At 34.6% G+C, this 16,049-nt stretch overlaps 1 protein-coding gene across 2 annotated transcripts in view; it reads left to right on the top strand.

Moving 5' to 3' along the window:
* LOC129269369 (probable ATP-dependent RNA helicase DHX40) overlaps positions 1-11,105 on the top strand; it is a 32,604-nt gene extending 21,499 nt beyond the window's left edge. The window contains exons 13-15 of one of the 2 annotated variants that reach the window (XR_010294882.1): positions 4,922-5,090; positions 6,961-10,541; positions 10,640-11,105. Coding sequence is in view for 1 of the 2 variants with exons in the window: in XM_064105663.1 (XP_063961733.1) it covers positions 4,922-5,090; positions 6,961-7,070 (279 nt within the window). In the remaining variant the exon portion in view is untranslated. Of the gene's footprint in view, positions 1-4,921; positions 5,091-6,960 lie in introns of both variants that reach the window. The other variant, XM_064105663.1, reaches the window with a different exon arrangement.
* Positions 11,106-16,049: the final 4,944 nt, after the last annotated feature.

The following is a 16,049-nucleotide window of genomic DNA, read 5'->3' as shown; positions in this document are numbered from 1 at the left end:
GTCACGGTCTCGAGGCAGGTGAAAAGCACAATAAAGCCTATTTTCTAAGCGGGGTTCGAAGCCCGATAATTGGAATATTCACAAGCAAAATACTCAGCTGGGAAGCGGTGAAAATGCATAAAGCATACCTTGCTGTATTTAGTAGCTTATAAGCTTTCGATTGGTATATAATTTATCAATTTCATTTTCGGGTCCGGTCTGGATCTTTAAGGATCAGCATCAATGTGTTTTTATATTGGGCATGTCTACTATATCTTGCAAGTATATTACTTTCTATATACAGGTGTGGGAGTGGAGCATGTGTGTGTATTTGCTCCTAAGTATACAATTAACAGTTGTGGCAAAAGAAGTTTATCAAATGATTCAATCATTGAGGCTTAATATTTGTCTTAATTTGTCTGCCATTGATATTAGTTTTTTAAAGATCTCATATCAAACATATTCAAAGCAAATGGCAGAAAATACAAGAACATGAAATAAATATCAAAGAACAATTAAATACATATACAAATTGACTTAAATATTATATTTAAGGGCCAAACAATTATCATAATGATACAAATGCTATTTGAACCCAAAATAATAAACGTTTTAGGTTAATTATCAAATTATAGCATAATATTGCAAAATATGCATAAATTTGCATAATTAATTAGCCGCAAACAGAAATAACAAATTTTCCCGAATTGTACATGTTATGTATGCAGGATTTTGCAGTATCCATATCGGTGAAAGCGAATATTAAAAAAGAATATTGTAGAAATAAGATTATAAATGGTGAATTTGGCAGCCATTTTGTTTATGCAAATTAGGTGGTCAAAACATGAAAAATTGGCTTGGGAACCGGTCTTATCAGATTCAGCACATTCAAATTAGGTGTAATAGACCGGTTCCCAACTTTTACCCCAAAATGCTTCTTAAACTCAAATTCTCCCCATATTGGTCTTGTCTAGAATATACATCATAGTTAGAAAATATTTTGAACAAACATACATAATAGATGTTGACGTTGCTGGCCGTTCATAGTTGCGATTGATCAGATCAATCGTAAATCTTTGTAAGACGGTGCCCAGGAGTTCAAGCCTTGTCTGCATCAGACCAAAAGACGTTAAAAAATGGGAGTTGCTGCTACCCTGTTTGGCGTTTAACAATTCAAGGGATAGAGCTACGTCGATTCAGCACTACTTAGTGGCTGCCGAGCCCACAATCAATTGTGGCGAAAAAAAATTTGGAGTATTTTTATTTCAGATTTCAAATAATAAAAATCTGGATTTTCATTTTTCAATTTAACACAAAATTTTCCAAACCAGGATAGGCAAAGTCATAATATAGGGATTTCATTATGATGTCATATATTGTGTTATATGATGTCATTATGGTTTCAATGTGATAGCATATATTTTGTTTTATGTTGTCATAATGACTTCTTGATGATATCATAAGTAATTTTATATATGTCATTAGTAAGTCCACACAACTTGAGACAAAACCTAGTTTACATTGATTTTCTTTAGAGTTTGATTTTTCTGCGGTCTTTTGTTGTCTTGCTTGCCTTTACAGCATTCCCATTAAAGAAGTAATATATTTAAGAATCAGTTTTCAAGATATTTTAAGAATATGCTTACATTGCATAATGAATACAGATGTACTAAGTTTGCATTCCGTATCTTTCCTGGCCTTATTCACAAAGGTGGTTTTTAAAACCATCGGTTGAACCTATGATTTATGAAGATTTCCTGTATGAATTACGCTTATTTACCTCGTATATAAAAAAATGTCCAATGATGATGCGCACTTTGTCACAGTGCGCCAAATTGATGTCTGTTGCTGTGGTTATCCACGCTATTTTATTCATGAGTCCACTGTTTTGAATTAATGATTCCACTCTTCAAACAGTGGACTCATGAATAAAATAGCGTACTTAACCATGGCAACAGGCATCAGTCTGGCGCACTGTGACAAAAGCGTGCATCATCATTGGACATTTTTAATATACGCGGTAAATAAGCGTAATTTATACAAGAAATCTGCATAAACCATGGATTCAACCAATGGTTTTAAAAACCATCTTTGTGAATTTGGGCCATTGAGTTTACGTCATTCTGTGGTTTGGCTTGATAATTTTTCATTTTGGAGCCCTAAAACCCATACAAAAGACAAGAAAAAAAATGAGGGGGGTGGGGATCTATGAATACAAATTACAATGCAACGATATTTTTCATTTAATGGTAAAAAAATATTGATAAAAAATACTTGGATCCTTAAATAGCAAAGCCCATAAAAAATATGAAAATTGGTGTTTAAATTGTTACTAATATATATGTATAGTGTTATCTAGAGGAGATATGAAGTAAGTATTTTTCAAATAGAAGATAATTCCTACTGTTTCATATTTGCAAAGTGTTTTGATATATTTTTTTATTCAAATGAAAGAGGCAGCTATATTTGAGAAATTATTTTCAATGCTGATTCATTATATTTCATATCCATGTATTTTTGTTGTACAGGTAGTTCGACTCTGAAATCGCAAATAAGAAATAAATCAATTAAATTGAACATTGACAATTTTTTGCAGTTAGGAGCGGTTGATTAATTAAAAAGGCAAAGAAGATTACCATTAATAGTTTTGAGGTGGGGATGCTGCTTGATATTTTATCCAATTATTTAATATCTACTTTAGATAACACACCGCTCTGAGGAAACAGAGCAAAGCAATTTATCACCCTCTTTCAATTTATTAAAATAATTACTAAAATCTTTAAATTGGCAACACAATAGAAACCTTCTTTTACAAGTTTTCACATGCAAATGCACTTTTATTATTATCCATAGAAATCTAAATAAGCTTTGAAATTAAAGAGTGAATTAAAGAAATTTACAAAATAATTTTGTCAATTTGAACAATAAAAGCTACTCAAATAGGGCTTTGAATCATTCCTTGTTTTAACTAATGAATTCAAGGAGACACTATTATTCTCTGGGCTAACCTAAGAAAGAAATATTTGTGTTTATTTATTTTATTTATTTATTTCAAATATTTAAAAGAAGGGTAGCTCAATCAGCAACAAGCTGGTTTTCGTTGAGGCCCTTCGTGAACAAACACAAATATAAAACATGGTAACATATTCAAATATAAACAAAGAATAGAGCATAAATACTAATATTGAAAAAAAAATGAAATGAAATAAGCATAATTAACTATGGAAAATAACAGAACAAATAAAATATGATACTGTACAAATGTTACCTAAAACTAAACGAAAACATTATATACACATGAAAAGAGATAAAATATGTACAAAATGAGGAGAAAGAATAGAATAGATTCCACCATTAGTCCCTATTACATATTAAAGGTTTTTTCCCATTTAGCCATTTCCCGTTTGAACTGTTTAATGTTTTCTATGAATCGGAGGTGTTCGGGTAGTTTATTCCAATGTAATGGGCCTGTGACAAAAAATGATTTCTGATAAAAGGTCGTACGAGCATATGGCACCCTGATTATCATCTTATTTGTGCTTGTAGTTGTTCGGGAGGATATTTTCTCTATATAAATAAACTTGAAAGTCAAAAAGGGGCCTAAGCTTTCGATCCTAGCAGAATCTTCGTCGGAGGCAAAATGACCTAAATGATGAAATAAACTTATCACAAAGCACCTGGGGAGCAGCTTCGTGTAAACATTTATGAACCATTAAGCGAGATGCTCTAAAAAAGACATTGCGTATTTTGGGCCAGGATAATATTTTGAAAATTTGTTCAGATGGAGTTTCCCAAGAGAAGTTAGATACCATGTATGCTGCCCTCTTATGTAATCTCTCTAACTTACTGTGATTAATTTCAGATCTTCCCGACCAGACGGTACAGCAATACATTATATGGGGCATTACAAAAGCCCAATACAGCTTATTCAATTGTGCTTTATCAAAATACTGTTTACAGCGGCGAATAGTTCCTAGTTTTTGTTTTACAATTAAAGCTATGCTGTCAACATGTTTTTTAAAGTCGAGATTGTTATCTATGATAACTCCTAAACATTTATATTCATTTACACATTCCAATTGACATCCATTTAACACTATCGATAGCATATTGCTGTCTAGTGACCTTAGCTTTTGTTTTGATCCTAGTAGCATCGTTTTGGTCTTGTCACTATTCAAAATCAACTTGTTTTTATTGAGCCAAGAGTCCAAATCCCTAAGAGCTTTTGACAGTTTTAGCTCAACCTCTTGCTTCGATCCCCCCAAACAGAAATAGTAGTATCGTCAACATACATGTAAACGGTGCCATTTGGTATAGCGTTTGGGAGATCATTAATGAATAAAGTGTATGTTGCTTTCTCAGGAACATGTGAAGTAAGCATTTTTTTTTAATAGAACATTATTACTATTTTAATCACATGCATATGCTTCTTTCACTTGGGGAAAATTTGCTTATTGTCTATAATAAAACATTAGTATGAAAGAGTAAAGATAATGTTCTATTTTGAAACTGCTATCTTCATATCTTCTCAAGATAGCACTATAGTCAATTCAAGTTGGAACAAGCTGTAGGTTTCCATGGACTTGCAAATACAATGATGTAATTGATTATTTTTATTATTTTTTTGAGCTATTGAATGAAAGCTATTGATGCATTAGATTGGACACAGTATGCATGAAAAATTTGCTTCTTATTAGTACTATCTTTCATTTTAGGTTTAGCGCTCAAAATGAAAATCTGTATTTGTATTGTGTGTATAGTGTTTCGTTGAAAATATTTATTTGTCGTAAATACAGTACATGACTGTCGTATGTGTAATTCATCTTGACTCAGGTTTCAAGGTTCTCAAGGTTTAGGTTTCAAGAAAAATCTTATGCGCACAATGCTACCGTACGGTTTGAACTCAGCCTGATTAGGCTTCATTGTTTTCTATCTATAACAGGTGAAATATGAGTGGGTCAAAGAACTCCTCCCCAGACTACATGAGCTGGATGCCTATGCACTGAGTGGATGTCTAGCGCCATCTAGTGATAGGACTGAAAATGAAGACTCTGATGATGGAGGGACGGAGGAAGAAAGAGGGAGTAGTGACAAGAAAAAGAAGCTGAAAGGTATTCCTACAATTTATGTCTTCAGCCTTACGTTTTCTGTTCTTTTTCAGGACATAGACCCAATGGCCCGTATTCTGAACTCAGGCTTAGATTAAAGTTGTGGTTTAAGTATGGAGAGCCAAATGGGGCACAAATCCTAACTCATTCGACACTCAAATTATTCATAATTGTCTGTGAATGATACCTGAAGTATATTTCCTCATTATGAAAGTAAAAGGAATCAAAATAGTAAAACAATATAAACAAATTTTTTTTTTGGCTCCCCATAATATTAGCACAGAGTTAGACCGTGGTCTAAATTAAACCCGACTTCAGATACAGGCCTACGTATTTATGCAATAAGAAGTGATCTGATTGTTTGGTTTGGCTTTCTTTCTCTCCTCCATCACACTCCTTCTCTTTTCCTTTCCTCCTTCCTTTTTTCTTTCAATCTGTCTCTCTGCCATTCCTTTATCTTTCTCTCTTTACTTTTTTCTGATGATTTATCTTTTTCCTTGTTTGTTTTTTCTCATGACCCCTCCCTGTATCTTCTTGTGTCCCATCTCACTATCCTCTCCTGAATTCCTCCTCTTTCTTTTCCTCTTCCTACCTTTATCTTTCTCTCTCTCTCTCACACTCTATCTCTCTCCCTCTATCTAACCCCTCTCTATTCTTTCTTTATCCTTCATTCTTGTTCTCTCTTTATCTTCATTTTGTAATCTACCTTTCATTGAGCGCTATATAAATGTCACATCTTATTAATATCACCATCATCATTGTGTGATTATTGTTGAATTTTCTTTGTGTCATAAATATTTACATACTGCTCCCTTTGTCTAGGCATACTCGTTTTTGTCTCTCGTTAATCTTTCAATCCAAGTTTGAGTCCTAGAGATTTCTAATCACCCGTAAGCGAGTCGTTTTCTTGACAGTAATGTTTAGTTATGAAATATGTTTGATATTTGATCAGAATTCCAAGTATTTATTTCAGACTTGGAAAGATTGAGCTCTGTAATGAAGCTCAATAACACAAATATCCCTTTCCCATTACTAAAGTTTTCTTATTAATACCTTGGTCACATTTGCTCTACGGCGGCCGTACGGCGAGTCGAAAACAGCCGTTTGAACATTTTTTGTACCAGCTAAATATAGGTGGTTTGAATAAAAATGAATAAAACGGCTGTTTTCGACTCGCCGTACGGCCGCCATAGGGCAAATGTGACCGAGGTATAAGTACCATGCTATTTATTTTTACCTTTACTCACAAGTCAAACTTTCTGCATAACATCAGTGTTTTGTCTGCCCGGGTTGTAGCATGAATATTCCCGAGATCTTATCTTTGATTGAACAACCATACTGCCTTACTGGTGCTTTCTGGTCTTGACACTGCTTTCGGCTTAGCCTGGTATAACTCTGACTTCTGTTCTCACAAGACCAGTTAGCCCCTTTTGCATTGTCTGCTCAGCTAACTGCTTCTTTGCAGGGCCACAGAATCCTGATTTATTAACAGAGGTAACACACCTTGCAGACACCTTGTGAAAAAAAGAAGATAAGATTGTTTAAAATTTGGCAAATGAGAATTGACCTTTTGTTGAAAAGGTCCAAGGGATATGAGGTTTGAAATAAAACATTGCAGAGACAAATATTTTTTCACTAGCCAATGGAAACTCTGGTCAATTCAATGTCTTTTTTAAGATTTTGAACTATATTATTTGTCTTAAAGCATTGTTTTTGCTTTTGACTTGCAATCCAGGAAAAAATGCTTGCCTCTGCAACATTCTTGTAATGTTAACTCATATTCCATCGAGTTTGTGCTCATATATTTTGCCAAGCTTTGTTCAGGAGTTTTGTCTTAACCATCTCATTTTGATTTTTAATTTTGAAATTCCAGGTGATTCTGAGAATAAATCTAATAAGGTAGTCCGCAGGAATGACGACACATCCGTCACAGATGCAAAGCAGAGGTACCTAGAGAGAAAGGCTGCTAAACTAAAACATTGATATCAACATCCATACGGTGTGTGGAATTCTTGAGAAAAAGACAGTTATCAACAAAAAACTTGATGTTAACATCCATCTCGGTTCCAAGGTTTAGAAATGGACGTTTGTGAATTTATATGGTGATCCAATGGCCGCTTGCGCAAAAGGCGGATAGGCAAGCAGGCACCAACTCAATGAGCCAAATTTTAGAAAAGCTGTTCTTCATCTATGAAATTGATGTCAAGTTCAGGTACGACAGCATTTGTTTATTTCCCAACAGTTGTTTAGTTAAAAATTTATCAACATGGTGTATGATAAGAACATAACTTTAGCTGAATCCCTTGATAAATGGCACTGCCCTGAAACTAATATCTTTGGTCTAGGTATCTCCAATTACTGATACCAAAGCACTTATGTGGACCTGGTGAATTACTCTGGGTTCAGGTGAAAAAGGCATGGCACTCCTGAGCCCCGGTGCATAAAAGTTACCACTATGGTAACTTTGTCATCCAATAGTAATTACCATGGTAACAATGTTCATCAGCCAATCAGAATAAAGGATTCCATGAAAAATACCATTGGATGGCAAAGTTACCATAATGGTCACTCTAATGCAACGGGGCCCTGGTTAAGTCTGAATTGTATATGGATTGGAACTGGACGATGCAAAGTCCTCACATAGAAATTGGACTTCAGTAAGATGGTAGAAGTACTTGCGAGTTCTGGGAGGATCAGACAATGGAACTCCTGTTTGTCTGCCGCTACTACCAGAGCCATGTCCTATTTATGATCTGGAGAATTCTAACACCAAAACCAGATCCTGCGAACTGCATTAGAAATATTTTGTATCATGACCCAAGAAGTCAAAGAAGAGGATAAGTCATTACTTCAAGTAACCTCTGGGTCCCATCTTGCAAAGAGTTACGATTGAGCCAATCAATCGTAACTCTATGGAAATCCATCAGTGTCATAATTTTTTTCTACAGGAAATATGCACAATGTCCTTTGTAAACAAAGAGAACCACAGTGAATTTTCCAGAAAACAATGAATACATGAATAGACATCATAGTTAGAAAATATTTTGAAGTCAACAAATTTGCACTTTAGATGTTGACGTTGCTGGCCATCCATAGTTGTGATTGATTGGATCAATTGCAACTCTTTGTAAGACAGGCCCCAGGTTGTCATTTTGGATTTATGAAGTATTATAAATATTACATAATACGGACTTTACAAAAGACTTTAGTTTTTTTTCAGGGGGGATTGCAAAACAAATTTATCTCTTCATGTTGTTTTAGAACAAACATTGTTACAAGTGATCATTGCTATAATAAGAGGCACTAGATTAACTATCAGTCTTTTCAGAGGTGTTTGTGTATAAGCGTGATTATACTGCCTCAAACTGATAACGGATAATGATATGACCTGTGCGAAAAAAATATTTGTTTCTAAAAGAACTTTGTTATGTGGTAGCAGGTGTTATTCGCACCATTTTGTTCACTAATTGGGACTGCCTGTGAATATAATGAGCTTTTTTTTTTTTTTCATAGCCAGTTGACCTTTTTTTGACCATTTTTTAACAAAAAACATACAAGCAGCAGCTGCCTTCATTATTATAGCATTTTGTTGCTATTAAAAAAAAATCTTATCAATTGCTACTTGCATGTTTGGTTGGAAATGATGTTTGGGTAGTGTAAAATACAAAATTAAATTCTGTATAACTCAGAATATGGTATATAAAGTGAAGATCAGGGATGCACTCATGAAATGAATTGTCTGACTTTTTATCAGACAAGTCCTGTTTTATCTGACAGTTACCATAGTAACAGTACTACTCAGCCAATCAGAACCAAGGAAAATTGTCAGATCTGACATCTTGTTGGACAAGATGTTTGTCTTGTTGGACATGTTTATGAAATTCTCCCCTGACCAATTACAAGCTGGTTGCTAAGGAAACCACATTGTGTATCACCTGCTACAGTGCATATGTGGTTGGAGTTATATTGCTTGAATTGTGTAAAGGACATGATTAATTGTCTATAACTAAAAAAAAGGTATATAAAGTGTCGATCAAACCATGTACTATACAAGCTGGTTGCTAAGGAAACCATGTAGCTTAGTAACTGTTACTATGCATATTTAGTTGGTAATATTTTCTTGAATTGTGTAAAGGAAAGAATTCCCTATTACTCAAAATATGGTTCACAAATATATATTTTGGTGTCTTGCTTGCCTTTGCAATAAAGCCAGGTGTGGGATGGCCTATACTATTATACCCCCACTTCTGCCCCTCAAAGTTCTTCCAATGTTTAAATACAGGAAAGACCATCTAGCCCCATTCGCCAGGTTCCGACAAGGCAAATAGGTATGACAACAATAATTTTGCTGCAGACAGTGACAAGAAATATAATAAGAACATGACCCCCAAAATTGTCATTATGTTAACTCCAAAGAATAGAGCATTCAAGGAACAACACTATACATAATATCATGGACCCCCCCCCCTCTCTCTCTCTCTCTTTCAGTGTTTTGCAATGTCTGAAGGATTCATCTCATATCACTTTTTATCACTTAAATTATTAAGGTTGATAATAATAATTATACATGCTTATATGGCACTTAACACTTACTTTGTCAGAAGTCTCTAAGTGCTTTCTGGTAATTCAGCAAAATAACTCCAGCTGTAACATGGCTGCTGTTACATGCACTGCGTTCAAGGAATAAATTTCTGCCAGGTACCCATTTACCTCACCTGGGTTGAGTGAAGCAAATTGTTGGACTGAAACGTGCACGCAATTTTCACGTTATTCACCAAGATCTTACTCCATCAAAGACATTTTCATTAAAAAACAAGTATTTCTTTGTTTTCTTTTTCAATACTCTATAATAATGAAAACAACTTTCTACTATGAAAAAAATAATATAAATCTTAATAGTTCATGCTGTTTTGTTCAACAGGTGTTAAAGGACAAATGTACACCCACACCCACAATGCAAAGTCAACAATCTGTTTTGGAATACCAAACCTGATTATTTTGTTAAATAGCAAAAAAATGCAGAAAAATCATAATTTGTTTATTTTTAGGTGGTCTGTCAGTATGACCAGTTGAGTATGATGTATCAGAGCACTTCTGTATTTTTTTATCATTCTCAATTCTTGTGTGCACGATATCACAAAATCTGACAGTTTAATCTTCATAGACTTCATGATCATAAGGTCATAATTTTTATAATAGTTAAGTTGCTCAGAATCGTATCCAAAATGTAATGGCATAGCAGAAACATTTGATTCTGTATTGAATGTTGCCACAAAAAAGGGCGTGCAAATGCTTTAATTTCTTAAAATGACCTGATCTTGACCTAAGGGTTGTGTGATGTGAATAGGGTCATTTTTTTTAATCATCCGTTATGAAAAAATATGGGTGACATCATGATAACCTGATCACTTAGTAGTTAAACTTAAGTCACATTTCCCCTACGGCGGCCGTATGGCGAGTCGAAAACAGCCGTTTTATTCATTTTTATTCAAATCACCTATAATTTAGCTGGTACAAAAAATATTTAAACGGCTGTATTTGACTTGCCGTAGGGGAAATGTGACAGAGGTATAACTCTTGTCATATCGACTTAATATATGACAAAAATATGAAGAAAATTGACCAGTTGCACATTGAGATATTGTGCACACTTAAAGAAATAAAGAAAATTTCTCCAAAATTAATTTAAGAGGTTATTTGTCATACAAACGACCACCTAAGTATGGTGTATTAAGCAGGTAGGCAGAGTACCAACAAAGAAATTCCTGTACATGTTCTGTTTCTTTTAAAGTTTTAATCATGTCAAACATCAGTTATAATTCGTTAACACGTAATTCAAATGAATGAGTCAATCAAAAAAAATTCACAAATAGGCACATGTGTGTACATAAAATATATATTCAGTGGTGCTTTTACTCTTGTACGACATAATTGAAGGTGCTTAATTAGCACCCAAATTGTAATATTTTGATAATTGTACAATCAAAGTTTGAATCAATAACAAATCAGTGAAATTCAGTCTGTTATTCATTGCTGTGAATCTTCAATCACTTAGATCTGTTTGCTATCCGATTTTGGAAAAACGTGTATTATCATTTGATATTTTAATGATTACAGTTCAGAATAGTATGAATATAAAGATCAAAATTCCAGGCTATTATGCATTATATGCATGCACTTTTTTTTATTAGCCTCCCTGTATGATTGAAATCAAATTCAGCTCCAAATTGTAGTTTACGCAATATGAATCTTGAACTTTACGACATCCACATGGCTTGCAGTAAAGCCAAATATTGTTTTTAGCATTATTTGCATTTACACTTCAATAAGATAATTTTACTATTTTGAACTTTCATAATCAATGCAAAATGTGACTTGTAAAAAAAATATTGGGTCATATCCAGATCGTAGATACTCTGCAATTGGTTTAACATTTGTGGGGCGTTTGATTTGCGCAAAATATCAGCACCATATCTTGAGCATGTGCTTATTATTGTGGCCTATAAGTCAATAGACTGTAGCTAGTTTCGTTTCAAATTGGTGATGAAAGGAAGATTAAAGAAAGACTGCAGAAAAATAAAATTAAAATAAAATGGGCAGATAAACAAAAATATGGGAATAAAAATATATATCACTCTGCAAGTTATTCAGTGGCCTATACCGAAAAAAGGCAATATGATCTACCAAAATAGATAATTCAGTATCAAACCTCATTTGAAATGTCAGTCATTATCCATTTTAATCTCAATTTAACTTCCGTAAACTGAAAATTAAAATTCAATTCTTATCAAGGTGCATTCCCAAACACAATTTCTTTGAACAGTGCGTAACATAAATAATTACATCTAACACAGTACATTTCGACAATATTATTTTTCCCAGTTCCCAATTACACACTGTATTATATACAAGTGCTGTTATCAATGTTGGACTGAGTGTATTACAATATAGCTAGCTATGAATTTTACAGACGTCAACATTGATACACTTTTCAATTATCCTTTTATATTATATATATTGTATCATCTGCATAAAGTTGCAATTCTAATCTTTCCTTCGTGTAACAAGATAATATATATACATTGCAAATAATAAATATATATAGGGGAACAAAATTATATACTTATTTTTTACACAATTATATTTTACACCATGGGTGTCGATCCCGGGGAATTGGGGGATACACCCCGCCCAACATTTCAGGTATGGGATGGCCTGTATTGTTATACCCCCAATAATTATGATGAAAAATATCAAGATTATAAGGAGGAAGTAGAAGATGATCATGATTATGATGGTTGTAATGATGATTATCGTTTATATGCCTATGCATAGGCTCATTAAACATTATGCTCCCAACAACCAAGCCCCCGTTTATTTCACCATCCTTATGAATATCACTTTCTTTTTGATGATGTACTTTATTTAGGTTTAAAATATAGAATAAGTAGAGATAATCCATAAGCTATGAGACTTTACAAGAGGGTATATGAGGGAAAGAACCATAAAAACCGACAAGTCATTTATGGTCCATTTGCAGGTCACTACATAAATATTCAGCTTGTGCTTCACGCTCGCATTATTGATCTAATCATTACAAATTATCTAGTCTTCTTGTAAAAATAAAGCAAACATGTGCTAAAAACTTAACAACTCTCTGAACAAGAAAAACCCAGCTTTCAGATCTTCCAGCAGCCATTTCGCCCAATATAATATTTGTGTCAGTCATCCATAGGCGAAAAACTCTCCCCAAAGGTAGGGGGACTAGGGGTTGGACAATTTTACAAGCAAAAAAAAAGGGTTATCACCCAACATATCAGGTAATTTCGACCATAATTATGACCAAAAAAAAGAAAGAAAAAAAGGTTATCACCAAAAACCAGGAAAACCGATCGATAAATATGTTTTACACTTATCAATCAAGGTCCGATCTTTATCAATCAGTCATGATTTTGTCTCGAATTAAAATTTGAAATGGTGTCTTTGCCAAATTACATTAAATTTTGAATATGAAATATATATTTAGAAAATAAAGGGATAAAATGTAATAACGGGAAAGTATGTATACAAACATTAGATATCTTGATGTTCCTGCCAAGGAAGGTTTATGGAGGCAAAGTATGTCAAGTTGGCGTCCTGTCCGCACCTGAATGCCAGCGGCGTGGTTAAATCAATATGATTATCTGACCATCATGTTTTGATTTCATCTCCCATTATCCCCAAAATATCCCCTAAATTTTTATATCGGTTTAAATGATGGTATAAATCATCTATGGAAGGCCATCGGCGCCACAATCCATTGTCTTTGAGTGAACGAGGGCCACGCCGATGAACCAATGAATACAATGACAATAAATTTTCTCTTATATAGCTTCATTTCTTTGGAACAACCTCCCCCTGCGAATTCGCAATGCCAACTGTGTCAATACATTTAAAGTTATGCCTAAAACTCATCTTTTTTTAATCTCAAATTGATCATATCATATGTTTATTGGCCAATTTGAAGGTATTTTTTTATTCCTGATCTGGTGAGAACTAGTAAATTGTAATACAGTATTATTTTTGATACATTTTGCTGTGCAAAGTATTTCTATTTCCTTTATACTTCATATTTTCTTTCTCTTAACCGCTTAGAGGCAATTTGTGAATTTGCGGTATATAAAATTATTATTATTAATATTTTTTTAGTATTTTTTTTCATACTTGTATTCAGAGGACGGGATATGAAAGTGCATAATACTAGATTAGTGATGCCGTTGGCTTTCCATAGCATAGACTGATTGGATAAATCAAATTCCTTTGCAAGACGAGGTTCAATGATGTCAGACAAGACGCACTTGGTTGATTATTACGTCAGTGATAACCCATCAGTGTATCATCATTTGTTTTATGAAACCCTAATCGGTAAATAATTTAGAAGTATAAGCGGTCCGATTCAATAAGATACTGTGACTACTACCAGCTGTAAGAGTCGATTAATTTGAGAGGGCATGACGCGAATCCTTGCGTGAGGGATATCTTACATATCATACTCATGACTATGTCTGAAAAAAACCAACAGTCCCCACTTTTCGCTGTTGCTACACAGACGGACTTTACGACGGTATATTGATTTTGGAAGAGACTTTTGGGCCCGTCGTCATGGTCGTAAAACACTGTGCCCTGCACTGTAAGTTGTGTGACATGATAATTTTTTTCGTTTCGCATCTGCAAAGGAAACATTCAATCTGCGTTTCGTGTGCAAAATTCTGGTTGCTACTATGGTAACAGCGATATATCTGATTTAAGACGACTTTCCAGAGCCACATTTGGTTCCTCCCAGAGCTCGAGAGGCCGCCCAGGGGGCCCACTTCTATTGATGAGTGGATACCAGGCGCGATCATGCGTAAAAAGGGAGAGTGGGCAAGTACGTTACGTATAGGCCTATATGTAACGTTATAAGGGTGTCAAAAACGATGTTTAAAATACTGAAAAGGGATATATTTCCGATACTTGTAGGGTTTCACAAGCCAAATACTTGTTAAGGGATGCATTTTCATCATCTGGAAAAGACTTGCTTCCTCTGTTTAGGGTGCTTTTCAAACCCCATGGTCGCGCCAGGTATCCACTCGTCAATGGGAGTGGTCCCCCCGAAAATTTGAATCTAATCCCCCATTTCGGGGAAAGTAAAACATAATGCCTATTATTTGTGTGCTGGAGGCATATTGTTTGTGTAGAAGGAGCAAAGAAAAGAAAAAAAACAAGTGGAGCGCCTCTGGCTGTCTCACCTGCATCACGTGATTCAATATAGCAGCAGTGCTGACTTTGAAAACTACTATAAAATAATTGTTCAAAAAACACCATTCATATAATTATAATGATAAAATACGTTCATTGACAATAAATAAAATTTGACCTTGATCATGAGACCCAAGACTTGTCAGTGATACTTGATAACCCCTATATCCACATTTTGTAAACTATATCTATAAACTTTGAAAGTTATGACAGCAATCTAATAATTACCTCCAAAATGGCCAAAGTTCAATGACTTTGGTCATGTGACCTGAAACTCGCATGAGATGTTCAGTGATACTTGATTACTCTTATGTCCAAGTTTTATGAACTAGATCCAAACTTTCAAAGTTATGATGGTAATTCAACAGATATCCCCAACTTGGCCAAAGTTCATTGACCCTGAATGACCTTTGACCTTGGTCATGTGACTTAAAACTCCGGCAGGATATTCAGTAATACTTGATTAACCTTATGTTCAAGTTTCATGAACTAGGTCCATATATTTTCTAAGTTATGATGTCATTTCAAAAACTTAACCTTCGGTTAAAATTTGGTGTTGACGCCGCCGCCGTCGGAAAAGCGGCGCCTATAGTCTCACTCTGCTATGCAGGTGAGACAAAAACCGCAAAGTCGGATGGTTTTCAGACAGATAGGCCTATTGCATATGCTGTGTACATATCAACGCATGCGAAATGGTTTAGCTGGAGAGATGATCTGACCATGGAATCAATTGTCATGCCAGTGATCCACATTAGATGCAACATCGATTCGATGGACTGTAATGATTTATAACTAAGTCTGAATTCAGTAAGTTTTTCCTCACTCAATATGTACTAGATTTGTTTGAAAAACCACTTTCTTATCCATGTCATAATCTACGTTTCGTATGTCTCAAGCCAGCCGAAGTCATGATAGTACAGCCCCGCCGCGAGCTCAGGCGGGCATATGCTATGATGACCAGTCGTACATGCATGAAAGCGGGATTTTAACAATTTGGAATTAGCATGCTGGTATCGCATGAAAGAATTTTGCACACGAAAAGCAGATCTATAGGGCCTGTACACTGAAATACGTATTTCTAGTTCAGTGGGCCTGTAACACAAAGCTTAGCAATGATTGTAGAACAGTTTTCTACGTTCGATTCTATTGACTATAATGTACAATCAATCTTGAAAATCGAGTCTG

Source organism: Lytechinus pictus, chromosome 10, assembly GCF_037042905.1.
Source record: "Lytechinus pictus isolate F3 Inbred chromosome 10, Lp3.0, whole genome shotgun sequence".
Lineage (NCBI taxonomy): Eukaryota > Metazoa > Echinodermata > Echinoidea > Temnopleuroida > Toxopneustidae > Lytechinus > Lytechinus pictus.
The sequence above is the reverse complement of the archived record's forward strand: the minus strand, read 5'-3'. Positions and strand labels throughout refer to the sequence as shown.